Source organism: Misgurnus anguillicaudatus, chromosome 6, assembly GCF_027580225.2.
Source record: "Misgurnus anguillicaudatus chromosome 6, ASM2758022v2, whole genome shotgun sequence".
NCBI classification, from domain to species: domain Eukaryota; kingdom Metazoa; phylum Chordata; class Actinopteri; order Cypriniformes; family Cobitidae; genus Misgurnus; species Misgurnus anguillicaudatus.
Window position 1 is genome coordinate 8,096,591 of NC_073342.2, and position 16,417 is coordinate 8,113,007.

Below are 16,417 nucleotides of genomic sequence, written 5' to 3' on the forward strand. Positions count from 1 at the left end.
CTATGTTCCTTGGATGTTTATTGACATATACATGTGTTGTGGACTAAATATTTCACTGAATTGGATTTACTGGACCCTTCAGAGTGTAACTACACCGTTTTTGTTGGAATTTTATGGATCTTTGGACTACAAGAAGGCGTTATAGGTCAGTTTACTCATTTTCATACCCTGTTTGTAAGCTGGTTTTTTGGTTGTTGGTTGTTTGACAAACACTCTGATTGCACTGACTGTGTTGACTGTATCTTAAAATGGTTTACATCGTTCGAATCACAAGAATCTCAGCTTTTTAATGATATATGATGTGTTTAGGTTTGTCTTTTTTAAGTTGTTGTATTTCCCAATGTTATCAACCAAAACACACGCAGTGTGCCGCCGACGGTACACCGGATTCGGATCAGGTTAAATAACAACTTTATAGATAACTATTCATTTAATTGATTATTTATTAATTTATTTTTAATAGTTGTAAATCTTATCATTAATTAATTGCCATTGTGTATTAGTTTTTTAAATGCAACTTCACAATGGATGATTTTTATAATATTTTTGAATACAGTTTAATTCACAATATTTTAACTGATGATAATCACTCAAATAAAAAGAAACATGAGTGAGTATCATTTAGTCAACAGCTATCGCAGATACTGAAGGAGTCACATGAGAATAACTATCAAACTAAACACACCAAACACTTCATGTTCAAGGTTTTTCATTTCATTTGACTGACAGTTATGTAAAATTACTTCATCTGCAGGTGTTTTCATGCTTCATTGAGTCAGGTTTATTTATAAAATGTGAGCTTTCATATTTAAAACAGACAAAATGAGTCAAAGACATAAAGATACAATCTGATTTTATTTGATGAATTGTCACACAATCATGAGTGAATGAATAAAGCAGACATAGACTTGTGTTGTTTGTGAAAAGAGATGTGAGATGAGAGAGAGAAACACAGTTAGTCTTGATGTGAGACAGAGGAGAGAGTGAGTGGATCTACTGTGAACACTGATCTCTCCTCAATTCTCCAGTGACTTTATGACGCTGGTCTTTCTGTGTGAGCTCACAGCTGACTGAGATCACTGAGCTCCACTCCTGCTCAGAGAGAGTCAGACTGCTGCTCCAGCTGTACAGACCGTCCTTCTCCAGGAGAGCAACACTGCTGTACTGAGACCTGCTGCTGATCCCGTCCACCTTCCAGTTCAGACTCCAGTCTGAGGGGAAGCCCTTGTTGGCCACACACATCAGTGTTGCTGCTTGCTTTGTGGAAATCTCTTCACTGGACGGCGGCAGGACGCTTACTTTAGGGGGACTGTTGACTGACAATCACATCAATAGTTAATAACTCACACAAGAATCTGTGTTAAACATAAAATATCTTGATAATAAATAATAACTATTTGGTTCTCCTAAATAATTTTAAGGTTATTTGATCATATGGCTGAATTATATGGCTAATATCATTTTTCTCTTTTAAGGTGAAAGTTCATATTCACATTATGGCGTTAAGTATTTTATTTCATTGAAATACTGTTTGTCAGGTGGAAAATTATTGCCCAGACAGCAGACGGACTCGACCCGAATGTGGCCTCATGATGGCACTGCTGGCGTGCTGCCGGCAACGGCATGCAACATGTCAGCCAAGTATGGGCCAGGTGTGGCAATGATGGCACTGGATCCATAATGGCAGATAATATTTGGGCCAGTTGTGGATGGGATGTATGTGGCCCAGATCAGTGTAGTGATTCTGGACCAGATCAGTCTAGTGATTGTAAGCCACATTTAAAATACTGATTTATAATAAATAATTATAAGAATTGATAGATCTTAATCTTAATGTTAATTTAACCTTTATTAAATAAAATGTTAGTTTTGTATTAAAAGAAACGAATATATTTGGACAATAATGTTTGTCTACATTTCAATCACATAAACTTGCCTTCAGATCATGGGTCAAGATAATTTTGTTCAAATGACCCTGAACTTCCAGAAGTTTTTCTTTCTGAGGGTGCGTTCACACGACAAAATTTCGGGAGTGACAACCGTATTTACTTACAGGTGTGAGTCTGGAAGTGTCCTGTTCAGACAGCAAATTAAAGACACAAATAGAACACTGCCTGTATGAACGAGCAGGGGCGCTGCTAGCAATTTTGGGCCCTATGAAAGAATAGGGGGTCAGGCCCCCACCATACCCATTTCGCACCAAACATACAATCCAACATACTGTAGCTATTCAAAATCTTTGTCTGTAATTTAATAATACAGAACTATTTATTTTGCTATTGTTATGACCACAATTATCAGTATTTATAGACACCTACAATGTCTGCAGCTAAGATAATTTATTGTCCAATGTAAATTTAATTGAAAAATACAGTACATTAATCGAATATTCAGAGAAAATGCAACGTTCTTAAATTAAAGATAAATGTGACCATGCCTGTGAAAACCCAGCTGAAGTATTTCTTTGTGATTTAATGTTTTCCACATAAATTCATCCTACATAATGTAAAGAACATTTTGTGAAAATATAAACTTGATATCTTTAATATTGACTGAGTAATGTCATGTCAGCGATTGAAATCATAGTGAAATGAATGCTTGAAATTAAACTGTGATGCTTTTTATTTAAGATTTGAGACTTTAGTCTGATTTTCACATGCAGTCTCCATGACATACTTGAGCTGTTACACACACCAATAACATTGTAACATTTAAAAATGGCTAACAACAACAATGCATATTTTCTATACAGTTACCTTATGCCTCAAAAATGGGTCAAAAATGCTTGACCAAAGCCTGTATTATAATTATTAGCATTATTTATAAGGTAAAGAACAAGTTTCACACACCAGCAGCTTCAGTAAAGCAACAATAACGACATATCATTAAAACTGTGAATTTGAGAAAACAGCTATACTGTTATTAAATGATTCAGACTGTTTTTTAATCAATGGGGCTCTAAAATGAAATGAATGACAACTATAGCAGATTACAACATAGATTTCCATTGATTTCTTAAACTTGTTGCAAGGTCAGAAGCTTTAATATACATAACTGGACTAGTTTAGCCTTAGTTGCATTTCAGTTTGATCACAATCAACTCGATTCACGACTGCATAAAAATCCTTCTTTGGCATATTGCGTTGCAAAACATTGAAGTGTGTAACCGATCGCGTTTCTAGTTTATGTTAATTAGCTTATTCGGGCTACGTTAATTAAAACCGCTTATAAGGGCTGACTTCGCGTTAGAATCATAACACAAAACAGGGAACGTAAATCATTTTGTTTATTTTTAAACTGAGGTGAACAGAGCGAAGACTTTACAGTGGAAAGAAAACTGCATTGTATTGCTCCAGCGTCACATTGTGTAAACTGCATTTATAGTAAGGAAGTGCACATACGCAGATATCATAGCAAATAGCAGTAAATACACACACCTTGCTCTCTTGTGAAGTTCACGCGCACTGTGAGACCGTGGGTTGAAGAAGGCGCTAACACGCAGAGTAAAGACGGGGGCGGAGCTAAGAGGGCTCAGCTCAAGGGGGTTGCGTTTGCGGCGCAGTCCTTGGCTGGGGCCCTCAAAAGTTCATGGGCCCTTAGAATCGTCCTAACTTTTCCCCCCTTTACGGCGCCCCTGTGAACGAGCAACCGACCTCAAACCCGTATTCTAGTTACACGCGGCGCCTGTAACCATAGTGACGGACGAATATATTAAAAAAAGTATTATTTATGCAATGGGCAAACTTTATTTATGTAATTAACAAAAACAGCTGGCTGGTGTAACGCTTACCATTGTGCAGAGAAAAATAAACAAGGGTGGTTCCTTATTAAAGTTTTAATTTCCAAAATGAATGAACATAAAATCAGTTTCAGCAACTGCACGTTTTACCAAAGCAGATATATACAATATAAAAGTAATCATAATGACTTATGAAGCAAATCGATCCGTTTTTGCAAGAAATCGAACTTTATTTAAACCATTAACGCAGCCAAATAGGAAGTGCGCTTACGCTCCCGCTCTGTAGGTGGCGCAGAGAGTATGGTTTACCAACCGCAGGCAAAAACCAGCCTCTTAGCGCCACCTAAAGAGCGGGAGTGTAAAAAGCGCACTTTATATGTTGCCACAGTTCTTTATGGATGCTAATAATGTTGTAAACAACGTTCAATATCCTGCAAAAACCGACCGATTGGCTTCACAAGCAGCAAAAAATGTCACGAGGAGTCATGGAGATTACTTTTGTATTGGATATATCTGCTTTTTGACATCTCAAACTGACGCATCTTTTGCTTGCATTATTTGAATCACAGATGGGTTGTTTTGCAAAATATCTTCTTTATTGCTCTACTGAAGATATAAGGTGAGTAAATAAACAGCTAATTTTTATATCCCTTTTATTATACAGTTAACATTATATTAATCGTCCACTTTTAAAGTTTAAACTTTATATATCTCACTTACTTGGCTGCACGCAATTTTATGTGCAATGTAATATGTTCTGTGGCGTCTATGAAGGTAATAAAATATCACATTAACCTTATGGAGCAATTCTGCTGCGTAGTTTGCAGTCATTTTCATGCACTGTAACGTTATCTTAACTCAAGAGCAACGAATGACGTGACAGACAACTGGTTGTCCAGTGCGATTCCGTTCACACGGCACAGTTTCTCTGTAAATACGGTTGTGAAACCCGTAAAGTTACGGGTGTGAAGTCGGTTATAGAATGCGGTTGTCAAACCCGAAAATAACCGAACTGCGTGTGAACGGAACCGTCTTAAGGACTCAAATACGGGTTTGACAACCGTATTATGGTACCGTGTGAACGCAGCCTGAATGTAAAGGTTTCTATAACGTTGCTTTGAGAAGCACGTGGATCGTTTCTATTTAACGTGCTTTTGCGCAATTTTCATTGTAGCAGGGGTTTATTCCTGCTGAAGATTTCTGACTTCAATGACTAAGTAAAACTATCATTGTGTACAATCAAATGTTAGATACTGCAGAAATAAACAATATGTTCACTGTGCTTTTGCCTGCCGAAGTGTTAAAAAACATAAAAATCTTTGTATCGGTTATCCTTCGCGTTACGTTAAGGATGCGCAGTTTATTTAAGACGTGCAACAAGAACATACACGCGGATGACATCAAAGTACTGCGAGAGCGACTTGAAAGATCATGGACAGCATTCTGATTTCAAATCACTCTCGCGGTATTCTAACGCCACCCGCTTGTCAGCTCCTGCAACTCAACATTACGTTGAACACCTTGTCAAAAATGATTGAGATGGCCAATCAAATCAAAAAAGGCGAGTTCCACTGGCCAATCACGAGGTTTCCTGTTAACGGAAGCCGAGCGGCGGCCAATCAAATTAACCAATAGGCGGGGTTACCGTCGGAGTAGCAGTTACACCGCGTCAATCAATCATAACGGACACAGATTTCAAAGGCAGCAGGATGAAAGATAACGTCTCGGTTACTATCGTAACCTCGGTTCCCTGAGAGACGGGAACAAGACATTGCGTCCGCTGACGCTATGGGTTAACTCCTCCCACTTCACCAAAAACTGAAATCTTATTGAACAACGCCATTGCAGGGCACTGGCCAATCGTCGCTGACCGCGGGAAGCGGGAGCCTATAAAAGGCGGTGTAAGAGCGACGAACATCAGAATACTCGACTGAATGAATATGGCTGGCAAGCCGCGAGCTCGGCGCGTAACGCAATGTCTTGTTCCCGTCTCTCAGGGAACCGAGGTTACGATAGTAACCGAGACGTTCCCTATCGAGAGCGGTCTCTCGACATTGCGTCCGCTGACGCTATGGGAACATTGTACAACCACGCCGAGCGAGGGGTGAAGCCAGCCCTGCAACGCAATGTTGTCTAGAACACAACCAATAAAAACCCTGACATGCGGCGCCCGTAACATAGGGGGCGTGTCCGGCCAATAGGATGTAGATATTCCTGAGGTATGAAATTTGCATATCCAAACCTAAGAAACGTGAATACTCATCACTGCGCCGCTACGGGGCAAGTAGACAAGTAATTTGAGTGAATACACGTAGTAATAGTAGCACGCACGGCTTTGCCGGGCAACATAGAGCAAAATTGATAGAGGTAATTGGGGTTCTGTCTCAACACGGAGTTAACAGCCGCAGCGGTAACACCGTTAAACCCACAACGTCTTTAGTAGAGACGACCTGATGGAGCGCAGCGTTCTAAGAGAGTAACACAGGCATACATACATACAGGTAGCTGCTTTAGAAGCCAAGACGACCTGAGAGAACCCAGGGCGCTATAAATTAGAGGCATAAGAATGTTCAGTACTCACCGACAGAACTTTTGCAGCTAGCGAATGCATATTGAGCAAGTAAAACCTCGCGAAGGTGTTATGTGAAGCCCAACCAGCCGCGCGACACACATCTTGCACAGTAGTACCTTGAAACCAAGCCCATGATGAGGCAATAGCCCTCGTAGAGTGTGCCCTGATGTTAAAAGGGGGCTCCAATCCGCCGCTCTCGTAAGCTAGCGTTATAGCATCCACTAACCAGTGAGAGAGCCGCTGTTTAGACACCGCTCTGCCTTTAGTAGCGCCACCGAAGCACACAAAGAGTTGGTCCGATGCTCTGAAGTTGGCAGTACGATTCACATATGCCCTCAAGGCTCTGACAGGGCAAATAGCCTCCTGGTTAGATGCGTTCTGAGATGTTGCAGGCGCTGCAGATAACGCCGATATGGTAACTACCTGATCGCGAAAGGGGGTAGAGAGAGATTTAGGTATAAATCCAATCTTGGGTCTCAAGATGACATTACAATCTCCCGAGCCGAAGCGTAAGCAATCCTCGTTGACAGAAAACGCTTGTAAATCCCCAACGCGTTTCGTAGTAGCCAGAGCGAGAAGAAGAGCCGTTTTAAGAGACAGGTCTTTAATAGAGCAAGACTCCAGAGGTTCGAACGGCGGTCGTGAAAGTGCACTAAGCACTACATCTAAATCCCAAGGCGGCACCGAAGGGGTGCGAGGGGGTTTTAGTCTTCTCGCTCCTCTCAGGAATCGGACAACAAGTGCGTGTTTTCCTATCGAGTGCCCGTCCAAGGGGGGGCGTATCGCCGCAATAGCCGCCACGTAGACTTTTAGCGTCGACGGTGAGCTGCCGGCGTCCATCTTATGCTGTAAGAAAAGCAAAATGTCCGACACCGGGCAGTTTAACGGGTCGATGCCGTTGTCATGACACCATTTTAGAAACACATTCCATTTAAGATCGTACAAGCGCCTCGTAGACGGCGCTCGCGCCTCAGTGAGCGTGTTCTCCACCCGATGCGAGAGATCGCTAAAGTTATCTAACGTTATGTTCCTCTCACCTGCCAAGCGTGTAGGTTCCACAGCCCTGGGTTGGGGTGCCATACTGAACCTTCCACCTGAGTCAGTAAGTCCCTCCTTAAGGGAATCTGCCATGGGGGGCTTAATAACATCTCTCTCCAGTTCGGATACCACGGCTGGTTCGGCCAGTCTGGTGCGACTAGAATTACCGTGGCTCTCTCCTCCCTGATTTTGCATAACACCAAGGGTATGAGTTTTATCGGAGGGAAAGCATACAGTCTGGATTCCGGCCAGCTTGATGTCAACGAGTCCCCTTGTAGCGGGGAGTGAGTGAGCGAGAAAAACAGCGGGCAGTGCGTGTTCTCGCTGGTCGCGAACAGGTCTATCGACGCCCTCCCGAACTGGCTCCATATCAGCTGAACCGATTCGGGATGGAGCCTCCACTCTCCGCTGGGAAGGCCGTTCCTCGATAACATATCCGCTCCTCTGTTCAGAATGCCCGGAATATGTGCTGCTCTGATGGAGAGTAAATGACGGTCCGCCCATAGAAGAAGGCTGGCCGCCTGCTCGAATAGGGCTTTTGAATGAATACCTCCCTGGCGATTTATATATGAAACCACCGTCGTGTTGTCCGTCCGTACTAGAACATGATGACGCTCGAGTTGCGGACGAAATGTCTTGAGCGCTAACATTACCGCTCTCATTTCCAGACGGTTTATGTGCCAAACACTCACTGGATCCGGCCACACACCGGATGCCGGTGTGCTCATGCATACCGCTCCCCAGCCTGACCTCGACGCATCCGTGGTGACCGCTATACGAGAGGCTACCTGTCCTAGCGGGGCTCCGACACTGTACAGGGTCGGGTCGCGCCACGGTCTCAGCGCGCTGACACAGCTGTGTGTTATCTGAATGCGCAAAAACGCCGAGGCCCACATATTCATCGGAACTCGATCTTTCAGCAATATCTGTAACGGCCGCATGCTCAGCAATCCCAAATGACAAACTGGAGCGGCTGATGCCATCAGACCCAGCAGGCTTTGAAACTCTCTGAGGAGGACAAACCGGCCGGTTCTGAAACGGCGAATGTACAGCGTTAATGTTTCTACACGTTGCTGCGAGAGATGAGCGCGCATCGATGTAGAATCCAACAGAACTCCCAGGTAAGAAATGGATTGACTCGGTATGAGTTTGCTTTTCTGTACATTGACTCTGAGTCCTAACGCTTCCAAGTGGGGCAGCAATGCATCTACATGACTGATTAATAGATCGCGAGATTGAGCTAAAATCAGCCAGTAATCCAGATAATTCATAATGCGCATCCCGCTCGCTCTGAGGGGGGAGAGAGCCGCATCCATGCATTTCGTGAACGTGCGCGGGGCTAAAGCTAGCCCGAACGGTAGGACGGAGTATTGGTAAGCTGCGCCCTCGAACGCAAATCTCAGAAAACACCTGTGACGGGGGGATATCTGAATATGGTAGTAAGCGTCCTTTAGATCGATCGACGCAAACCAGTCCCCAGGGCGAACTTGCGGTAGGATCTGTTTCACGGTTATCATTTTGAATACACGTTTGCGTAGCGCACGATTGATAGGTCTTAAGTCCAGAATCGGTCTCATCCCGCCGTCTTTCTTGGGCACCACAAAGTACCGGCTGTAAAATCCGCTGTTCAACTCGCCGTGAGGGACACGCTCTATCGCTCCTGTCGCGAGCAGGTTTTGTATCTTCCGTCTCAGGACAGGGGCATTTTGCGGTGTTGTTAATGACGTTACCACACCATTGCAACGGGGCGGTCTGCGTCTGAATTGTAGAGAATAGCCGTTCTCTATGATGCTTATTACCCATTCTGATACGCCCGGAATCGCCTTCCAAGCTTCTAGAAATTGGCATAGAGGGCGAAGGTGGCCGTGCATAGACGCTTGTGACGTGTTTTCTACGAACGAGCCTGACCCTTGCGGAGCTAGAAATGTCAGCGGCGGGGCGGCACGTAGAAGCTGATTCTCGTTCAACGGCTCGGTGGCGGTGCCCGAGTTTAACTGATAAGCACTTTGTACATATCTCAACCTCGCGCTGCTTGACTGCAGGGCTTCGGTCGCTATATGAGGGCTGTGAGGAGGAAAAAGCTCTTTTTGTGGTGATGTTTGTGTTTTTATTACATTTACACACATAACAGTATTCACAACAGTATTTACAACGGTGTTTATTGAACAAGGAATGTCGCCCACAGGAACAGAGGGGGGCAGAGGAACCCGGCGTGTAGACGCCTGCCCCTTCACGAGCGATCTCCTCCTCTCGCCCTCTCCATCAGGAAGAAGGCTTGCGAGCCTGATGCTGTCCGCCGCGGCGTCGAGGGCTCCTGCCACGACCGTGACCTCCTCGGGGCTGCCAGTTCTTAGGGCGCACATTGGGCTCCTGACGCGATGGTGCGGAGAAACCAGCTGGTTTAGGAGGGCGTTGCGCGGATCGCGGGGCTGAAGAAGAGCGCGATCTAGCCGCCTCATGCTGAGAGGAGCGTCTGGGAAGCAGCTGACTCATGGCGCGTGAGCACTTTTGTGCCTCTGAAAAACGCTCGACGACTGACTCCACGGCGTCACCGAAGAGGCCGGCGGGAGTAATCGGAGCATTCAGCAACGCTTTACGCTCGTTGTCCTTCAGCTCAGCTAGGGTAAGCCATAGGTGGCGATGAAGGACGACCATGAAACCCATAGATTTTCGGACGGCCTGGGCAGAGAGCTTCGTTGCCATGAGAGCAAAATCCGTGGCAGCACGTAGGTTGCGTACCGCCTCAGTATCGACATCATCACCCAGCGACTGCAGAATCTTCGCCTGGAAGACTTGTAGAACGGCCATAGCGTGTAGCGCCGCCGCCGCCTCACCGGATGATGCATAAGCCTTGTCCGCCAGATGGGCTGTCATCCGACAGGGCTTAGACGGCAGACCGCGCTCAGCGCCGAGTGACGCGGAGGAAGGGCAAAGGTGTGCCGCGACGTTCTCTTCCACGGGGGGAATGCGCACGTAACCGTGGGCTTCCCCGCCGTCTACCTGCGAGAACATGCCGGGTGCATGGACGCGCGCCGATTGGGGTGCAGACCATGTCTTGGAGACCTGATCGTGAACATCAGGGAAGAAAGGCGTCTTCCTCCTCGGAGCGGCCTGCTGGCGGCCCGATTGGAGGAACCATGAATCTAGCTTGCTCCTCGCCGGCTCGTCAGGCGATGTCCAGCTGAGGTCCAGCTCTTTTGCCGCCATCTCCATAATCCTAGACATCTCAGACTGGAGATCCACGTGAGGCGGGCGTTCCCGCTCTGCCTCAGCCCAGCTGGTAGATGCAGAAAGCGACATGCTGTCTTCCTCGTCCTCAATACCAAACGAGACAGCCACGTCCGAAGCAGAAGGGGGGCGGAAAACATCCGGGTGGAACTCCACTGGAGAGCGCTTAGATCCCGAAGAGTGGGCGCCACCGGAGGAGCTCCCGCCGTCGTTACCATCCTGGCGGGGAGCAAGAGAAGAATCAGAGGGGGGGGGACCCGCCTGTGGCACAGCGGCGGCAGCGGGTTGCTCCCCGGCGAGACCTCGAGCCACGGCTCTCCTAATCCTGAGCACGCGTGCTGGGAGGTCGGCGCAGTGCTCGCACGAAGAATCCGCGAGAGCCGCCTCGGCGTGCGCCAATCCCAGACAGGCGATGCAGTGCTCGTGGGAGTCCGGCTGCTCCAGGGGTCCCGCGCAGAGAATGCAGATCATAGACTTGCTTGAAGATTTCATCTTGAGTGAAGAAGAGAATTCTGATGTTCGCCGCTCTTACACCGCCTTTTATAGGCTCCCGCTTCCCGCGGTCAGCGACGATTGGCCAGTGCCCTGCAATGGCGTTGTTCAATAAGATTTCAGTTTTTGGTGAAGTGGGAGGAGTTAACCCATAGCGTCAGCGGACGCAATGTCGAGAGACCGCTCTCGATAGGGAACCAGTAAGTACCTGAACTTAAATGTTTAAACTTAAACTTTTCCAATCATAAAAATGTTTTTGTTTAAATGTCTAACAAACGTATTAAGGGATGCAAACGTTTACGTGATTCGTGTGTAACGTATGTGTGACAATTAACGTTATATTGATATTAAATTAGCTGTTTTCTATCAGGTTAAAAATAACTGTGGTCATATTATAATGAAGTAATCAAATTTGGTTATCTGGTCTTCCTGATGTTAGAACATTTATATAAAAACATATTTAAAAATGTATTTCTGTAACGTTTAATTTTCTTTTTTGGTGAAATTGTGTCTGTGTTCATCAAGACACGAAGACTCTGGAGTGGGACAAGAAGGATGAAGGATGATGGGGTGTGTATATTCCAATAGACACATCAAGGTAAATTAAATATTGAGGCTCATGTTTGCATCTTTGTGTTTATATATCAAAAGATTTCTCTATAAGGCTAAATAGTCACATTGTGATTTCAGTGAAAGCTGATAAATACAGAGGGCTGGACAGTGGTTTCATTCATTAAGTGAGTTATGCCGCTTTTCCATTGCATAGTACCCCGCGGTTTAGTTTAGTTTGGGTCGGGTCAGCTCACCTCACTTTGGCGTGGTTAGCTTTTCCATTGAGTTTATGGCGCTTTTCCATTGCATAGTACCCCACGGTTTGGTTTAGTTTGGGTCGGGTCAGTTTACTTTTGGGAGCTTTTCCATTAGGTGCAGTACGTGGTACCCGATACTTTTTTTCGTACCACCTCGGTTGGGGTTCCAAGCGACCCGAGCTGATACCAAACGTGACGCGAAAACACTGTAGATCACTGATTGGTCTGAAAGAAACGTCACTATCAGCGTCATTGCTAGAATGTAAATTAGCTTTACCTGTGCTAGGCTAGCTTGCGCTGTCTGGAGCAAACATGTTGTCATCTGTGCTCTGCTATAAGTTCCAAAACTCACTTTTAGCGATAAAAACATCCACAGGTTGAGAATCAGGGACACCTTAACAGTTTTTTCCAGACTTGCAGTTTGTGGCGGAACATTCGCGACGAGCACGTCAGCATTATGTGCTTAAATGCAACTTCAGTGAGGCTCAGCGGAGCGCCGTCAGCTGACGCCACGGGTGTTTGAACAGAAACTGTCATGTGAGACAGAGAGGTAGTGATAAACGCGATGTGCAAACATCTATTTGTGGTGGCCAATTTTAATTTTGTGGCGGACTGAGAAATAAATAAATGAATGGGAATGTAGAACAACGCTCTCCTCTCACTTGTATGATGTCACAGCCGTATGCAGCGCAAATATAACGACACGCCTAAAATCCCTCCCACTGCGAAGGGATACTAAACTCAATGGAAAAGCTAACCACGCCAAAGTGAGGTGAGCTGACCCGACCCAAACTAAACTAAACCGCGGGGTACTATGCAATGGAAAAGCGGCATCCCTTCGCAGTGGGAGGGATTTTAGGCGTGTCGTTATATTTGCGTGTCGTTATATCGGGTACCACGTACTGCACCTAATGGAAAAGCTCCCAAAAGTAAACTGACCCGACCCAAACTAAACCAAACCGTGGGGTACTATGCAATGGAAAAGCGCCATAAGAACTGACCATAGCCTAACATTACTTTAGTTACCCAAATGCATTGTTGAATACCAAGGAAAATTTTAAAAATACAAATATTTTGAATATATGGAATACTGTGAAATTATTTTCTGTTAATCATCTGCTGTGTTTGCTTCAGGTAAAGAGGTGGGACAATGATGCTGACAGGACAGGAGAAGGTGACATTCAGGTTAGTGACAGTACATCAGGGCCACCATTTAATTTAATGTTAATTTGTTTGCTTCCAAAATCAATACTTGACAAATCTTTAGAATTATATCTGCAAAGCTGAATTTCTCATAGGTGGACAAAGTATGACAGCAATTGTGAAGACATTAGTCATGCAGTATATGGTTCTTCTCTCTTTCATTTATATTGATTTGACTTAATTGTCTTGGTAACTAATAATGGGGATATTCCTAATATAATATATTTTAAATACATGCTTAGAACATATCTCATTTGCTCTGTATCTAAATGAAAAGTAGCTCTTTAAGGTCTAAGCTATGTTTCATTTCATATAGACATTCAGCACAGACATTTTCATCCAAAGCAACTTGAGGAAGAAAACAGAAGCAGTTCATCCTAAAACGGTTACTCTTCTAATTCTCTAACCGTTTGGGTAACACTTTATTTCGATAGCCCACTTTAGACATTTTACTTATTATAAGTAACTTTGCAACAACTTATCAACTACTTATCAACTACCAATCTTTAGATAATTAGTAAACCGTCTGCTTAATATCTAATAACACTTGATTGCGATGATATCTCAACAGACATTTAACTGTCTAGAAGTATCTTTGCAAGTGCATGTCAACTTATTCCACTAACCCAAACCTCTTCCCTAACCCTAACCATTACAGTCTACTAATACTCTAGTGACAGTTAGTTTACGTATAGTTACAAATTATTGAAGGTTAGTTGACATGTAGTTGCAAAGTTATTTATAGTTAGTAGAATGTCTAAAGTGGACTATCAAAATAAAGTGTAACCACTGTGGGTTTTAAAGTATATCATTGTGCTTTTAATTACTTTATTATATGGCTTTTGCTTCATAACAATAATTGATTTGCATTTGTTTTCTTTTATATAACAGTGGGCTGCTGTAATGTTTACATCTATGGAAAGAGGAGCTGAGAAGAAAAGAGAGGATGGAAAGCAGTACTTCTTGTTGAGGACAATCCTGAATAGGAACACTTTCTCATACACATAGATTATTATTAGTGTTTTATTGTTTGTTTCATTTTTATGAATTGTATTGTTTTAATTTTTCATTTTATTTGAAATTACCCAAGTTAGATTTGTGCTAATACTTTAACTGGAACTTGTATCTTTGCTGGCTGGCTGTAGAGTTGGTTTCACATACACATGAAGTTTCTAATTAACTAACTTTTAAGTTCAGTTTGGTTTAAACTTGTATTTATCCATGGTAATTCATTAAAATTTCTATTCATGCTAATATATTAATTTCAATGAACTTCTGTATTTTTTTTATTACTTTTGTTTGTTCATGCCAATAATGTATTTGAACAAACTAGTATTTTTGTTTATTGCTGGCAGTTTATACTAGAAGAGTTTTAACACATACAATGTTGTAGTGTTATATTGACTTGTGTGCTATTGATTAATAAAAAGGCAAACAATTTGAAAGTAATTTTTCGTGTGATTTATTTATTAATATAATTTGGGCAAGATTAGGCTGAGTTATGGCTCAGTTTTGGAAGCTCTGGTTAAATGCTGGTTTTAATATGGTTGACCTATGGCTGAGAACTGGTACCGATGTTAGAACCTGTTCTGGCCCAGGTTTGGGCCAATTATGGGCTATTATCTGGCAGAGACATGGGCCAGTTGTGGCCCATGTGTGGCCTTTGTCTGTAATTCAGAACTGGGCCACTGTAGGGCCGTCATTCTTCGTTGTATGTGGGCCGAGGAAAAGCTGGTTGTGTGGGCCGGAGCTGGGCCGGAACAAAATTGCTATCTGGGTGGTTATTGTAAAAACAATAATGATAACATTTTATTTTACAGTGCCTTACACATGTAATTCTTACAGTAAATTATGCATAATTACATTCAACTAACCCTAAACCAAACCCCAATCCTGTACTAAGTAAATGTTGTTTATCATTATTACTCAGTACTTAAATGTATAATTACACTGTAACAGTAACACAGTAAAATAAAGTAAAATTGTACAAATAACAGCAGTTATAACATATTTACAGTTTAATTATAATATGTAATATGTAAATAATATAAATATATAAAATCTAAATAATGTAAACATGTTGTACAGAATATAAGTTTGACATGTGCTTCTGTAAACACTTTTTAACTTAAATTTTAGTTGTAGGTGAATATAAATTCATTCATATTACAGATAAAACAACCAACATTTTTTTTTTATTTGATTAAATTTGATTTGACATGAACACATTTATAAACGAGTGCAGTTTAAAAAGTTTACCTTACAGTTTACCATAAACTATTAATAAATATTAATGTTTTTATATTTTTTTCCAATTGTTTGTTGTTCCCTATAGTTAAAATCTCATAATCTCATAAAGCTGTACTTTATTAACAAAATATTGAGTCTAAACAGAATAAGATTAGTTGTCGAGGTCCATATAAATATTAACAAATTTTGCAACAATTTTTAGAAACAGTTTGGAAAATTCGACAAACTTTATGAACAAATGAATATTAGTCACACATTAAATTATACCAAAACACTACAGTCAAAATTATAAGGTGATCACAATATATTATTAATACGTAAGGGATAATCAACAGCCTTTCGTGCATTAAAGGATTTTAACTACACAACTGCCCGACGTGATGAGGAGTGCAATAAATCCTTTAATACATTGCCGGCCATTGATTATCTCGCTTCTTCCAGGGTCATTTGTCAAGTTAAAGGCAAGTTAAAACTAGTATTTCTCTTTACAGTGCAGTATTTGACCGAATGGCTAAAATATTTTCAGTTACTAAACAATTTTATTTTATAATTTCCAGCCAATCAGAATCCCACAGATCATGGAATAAACTTAAATAAAGTGAATTACATTCATTGTTTAATACCTGATGTATATATTTAGAAACAGTTATTTACTGTATTAAAATTATTATTGTATTATTTACTTACTGCCAACATCCAGTCTGGTGCCGCTGCCGAATGTCCACCACAGTGATACAAAATAATAGAGCGACTGTACAAAAACCTCTACACACTTGACTGAACACAAACTACAGCAGAATATACAACACTAACATCACACAACACAAACTAATATTGTGAAGATCTCTGAATGATTTTTATTTAAATAATAAACAAAAAACTATTTCAAAATCTTTTCATGTTTGTTGCTTGATCATTGTATTTTCTCCAGTTTTTGTGGACACTTTGTAACTCTTAAACCTGCATACGCATGCACTTTACACAAATTAATTTTGCACATTAATGTTTTACTTTTATTCAAAACTTTATTATTTCTTTATTGTTTAATATTTGTTTTTATTCAGAATATTTATTTTGTGCAAGTCC

At 42.4% G+C, this 16,417-nt stretch overlaps 1 protein-coding gene and 1 long non-coding RNA gene across 2 annotated transcripts in view; one reads left to right on the forward strand and one right to left on the reverse strand.

The window, feature by feature from the left end:
• Positions 1-993: 993 nt before the first annotated feature.
• Positions 994-16,417, reverse strand: part of LOC129433513 (immunoglobulin kappa light chain-like) — a 65,686-nt gene continuing 50,262 nt past the window's right edge. The window contains exons 4-5 of the mRNA XM_073869113.1: positions 16,019-16,054; positions 994-1,316 (exon numbers count right to left, since the gene is read on the reverse strand). Coding sequence (XP_073725214.1) covers positions 994-1,316; positions 16,019-16,054 — 359 coding nt within the window. The remainder of the gene's footprint in view (positions 1,317-16,018; positions 16,055-16,417) is intronic.
• LOC141364276 (uncharacterized) lies at positions 11,304-14,358 on the forward strand. The gene is made up of 5 exons (XR_012369958.1): positions 11,304-11,667; positions 11,760-11,806; positions 13,013-13,063; positions 13,398-13,466; positions 13,973-14,358. It is a non-coding gene; the product is annotated as an uncharacterized lncRNA (long non-coding RNA).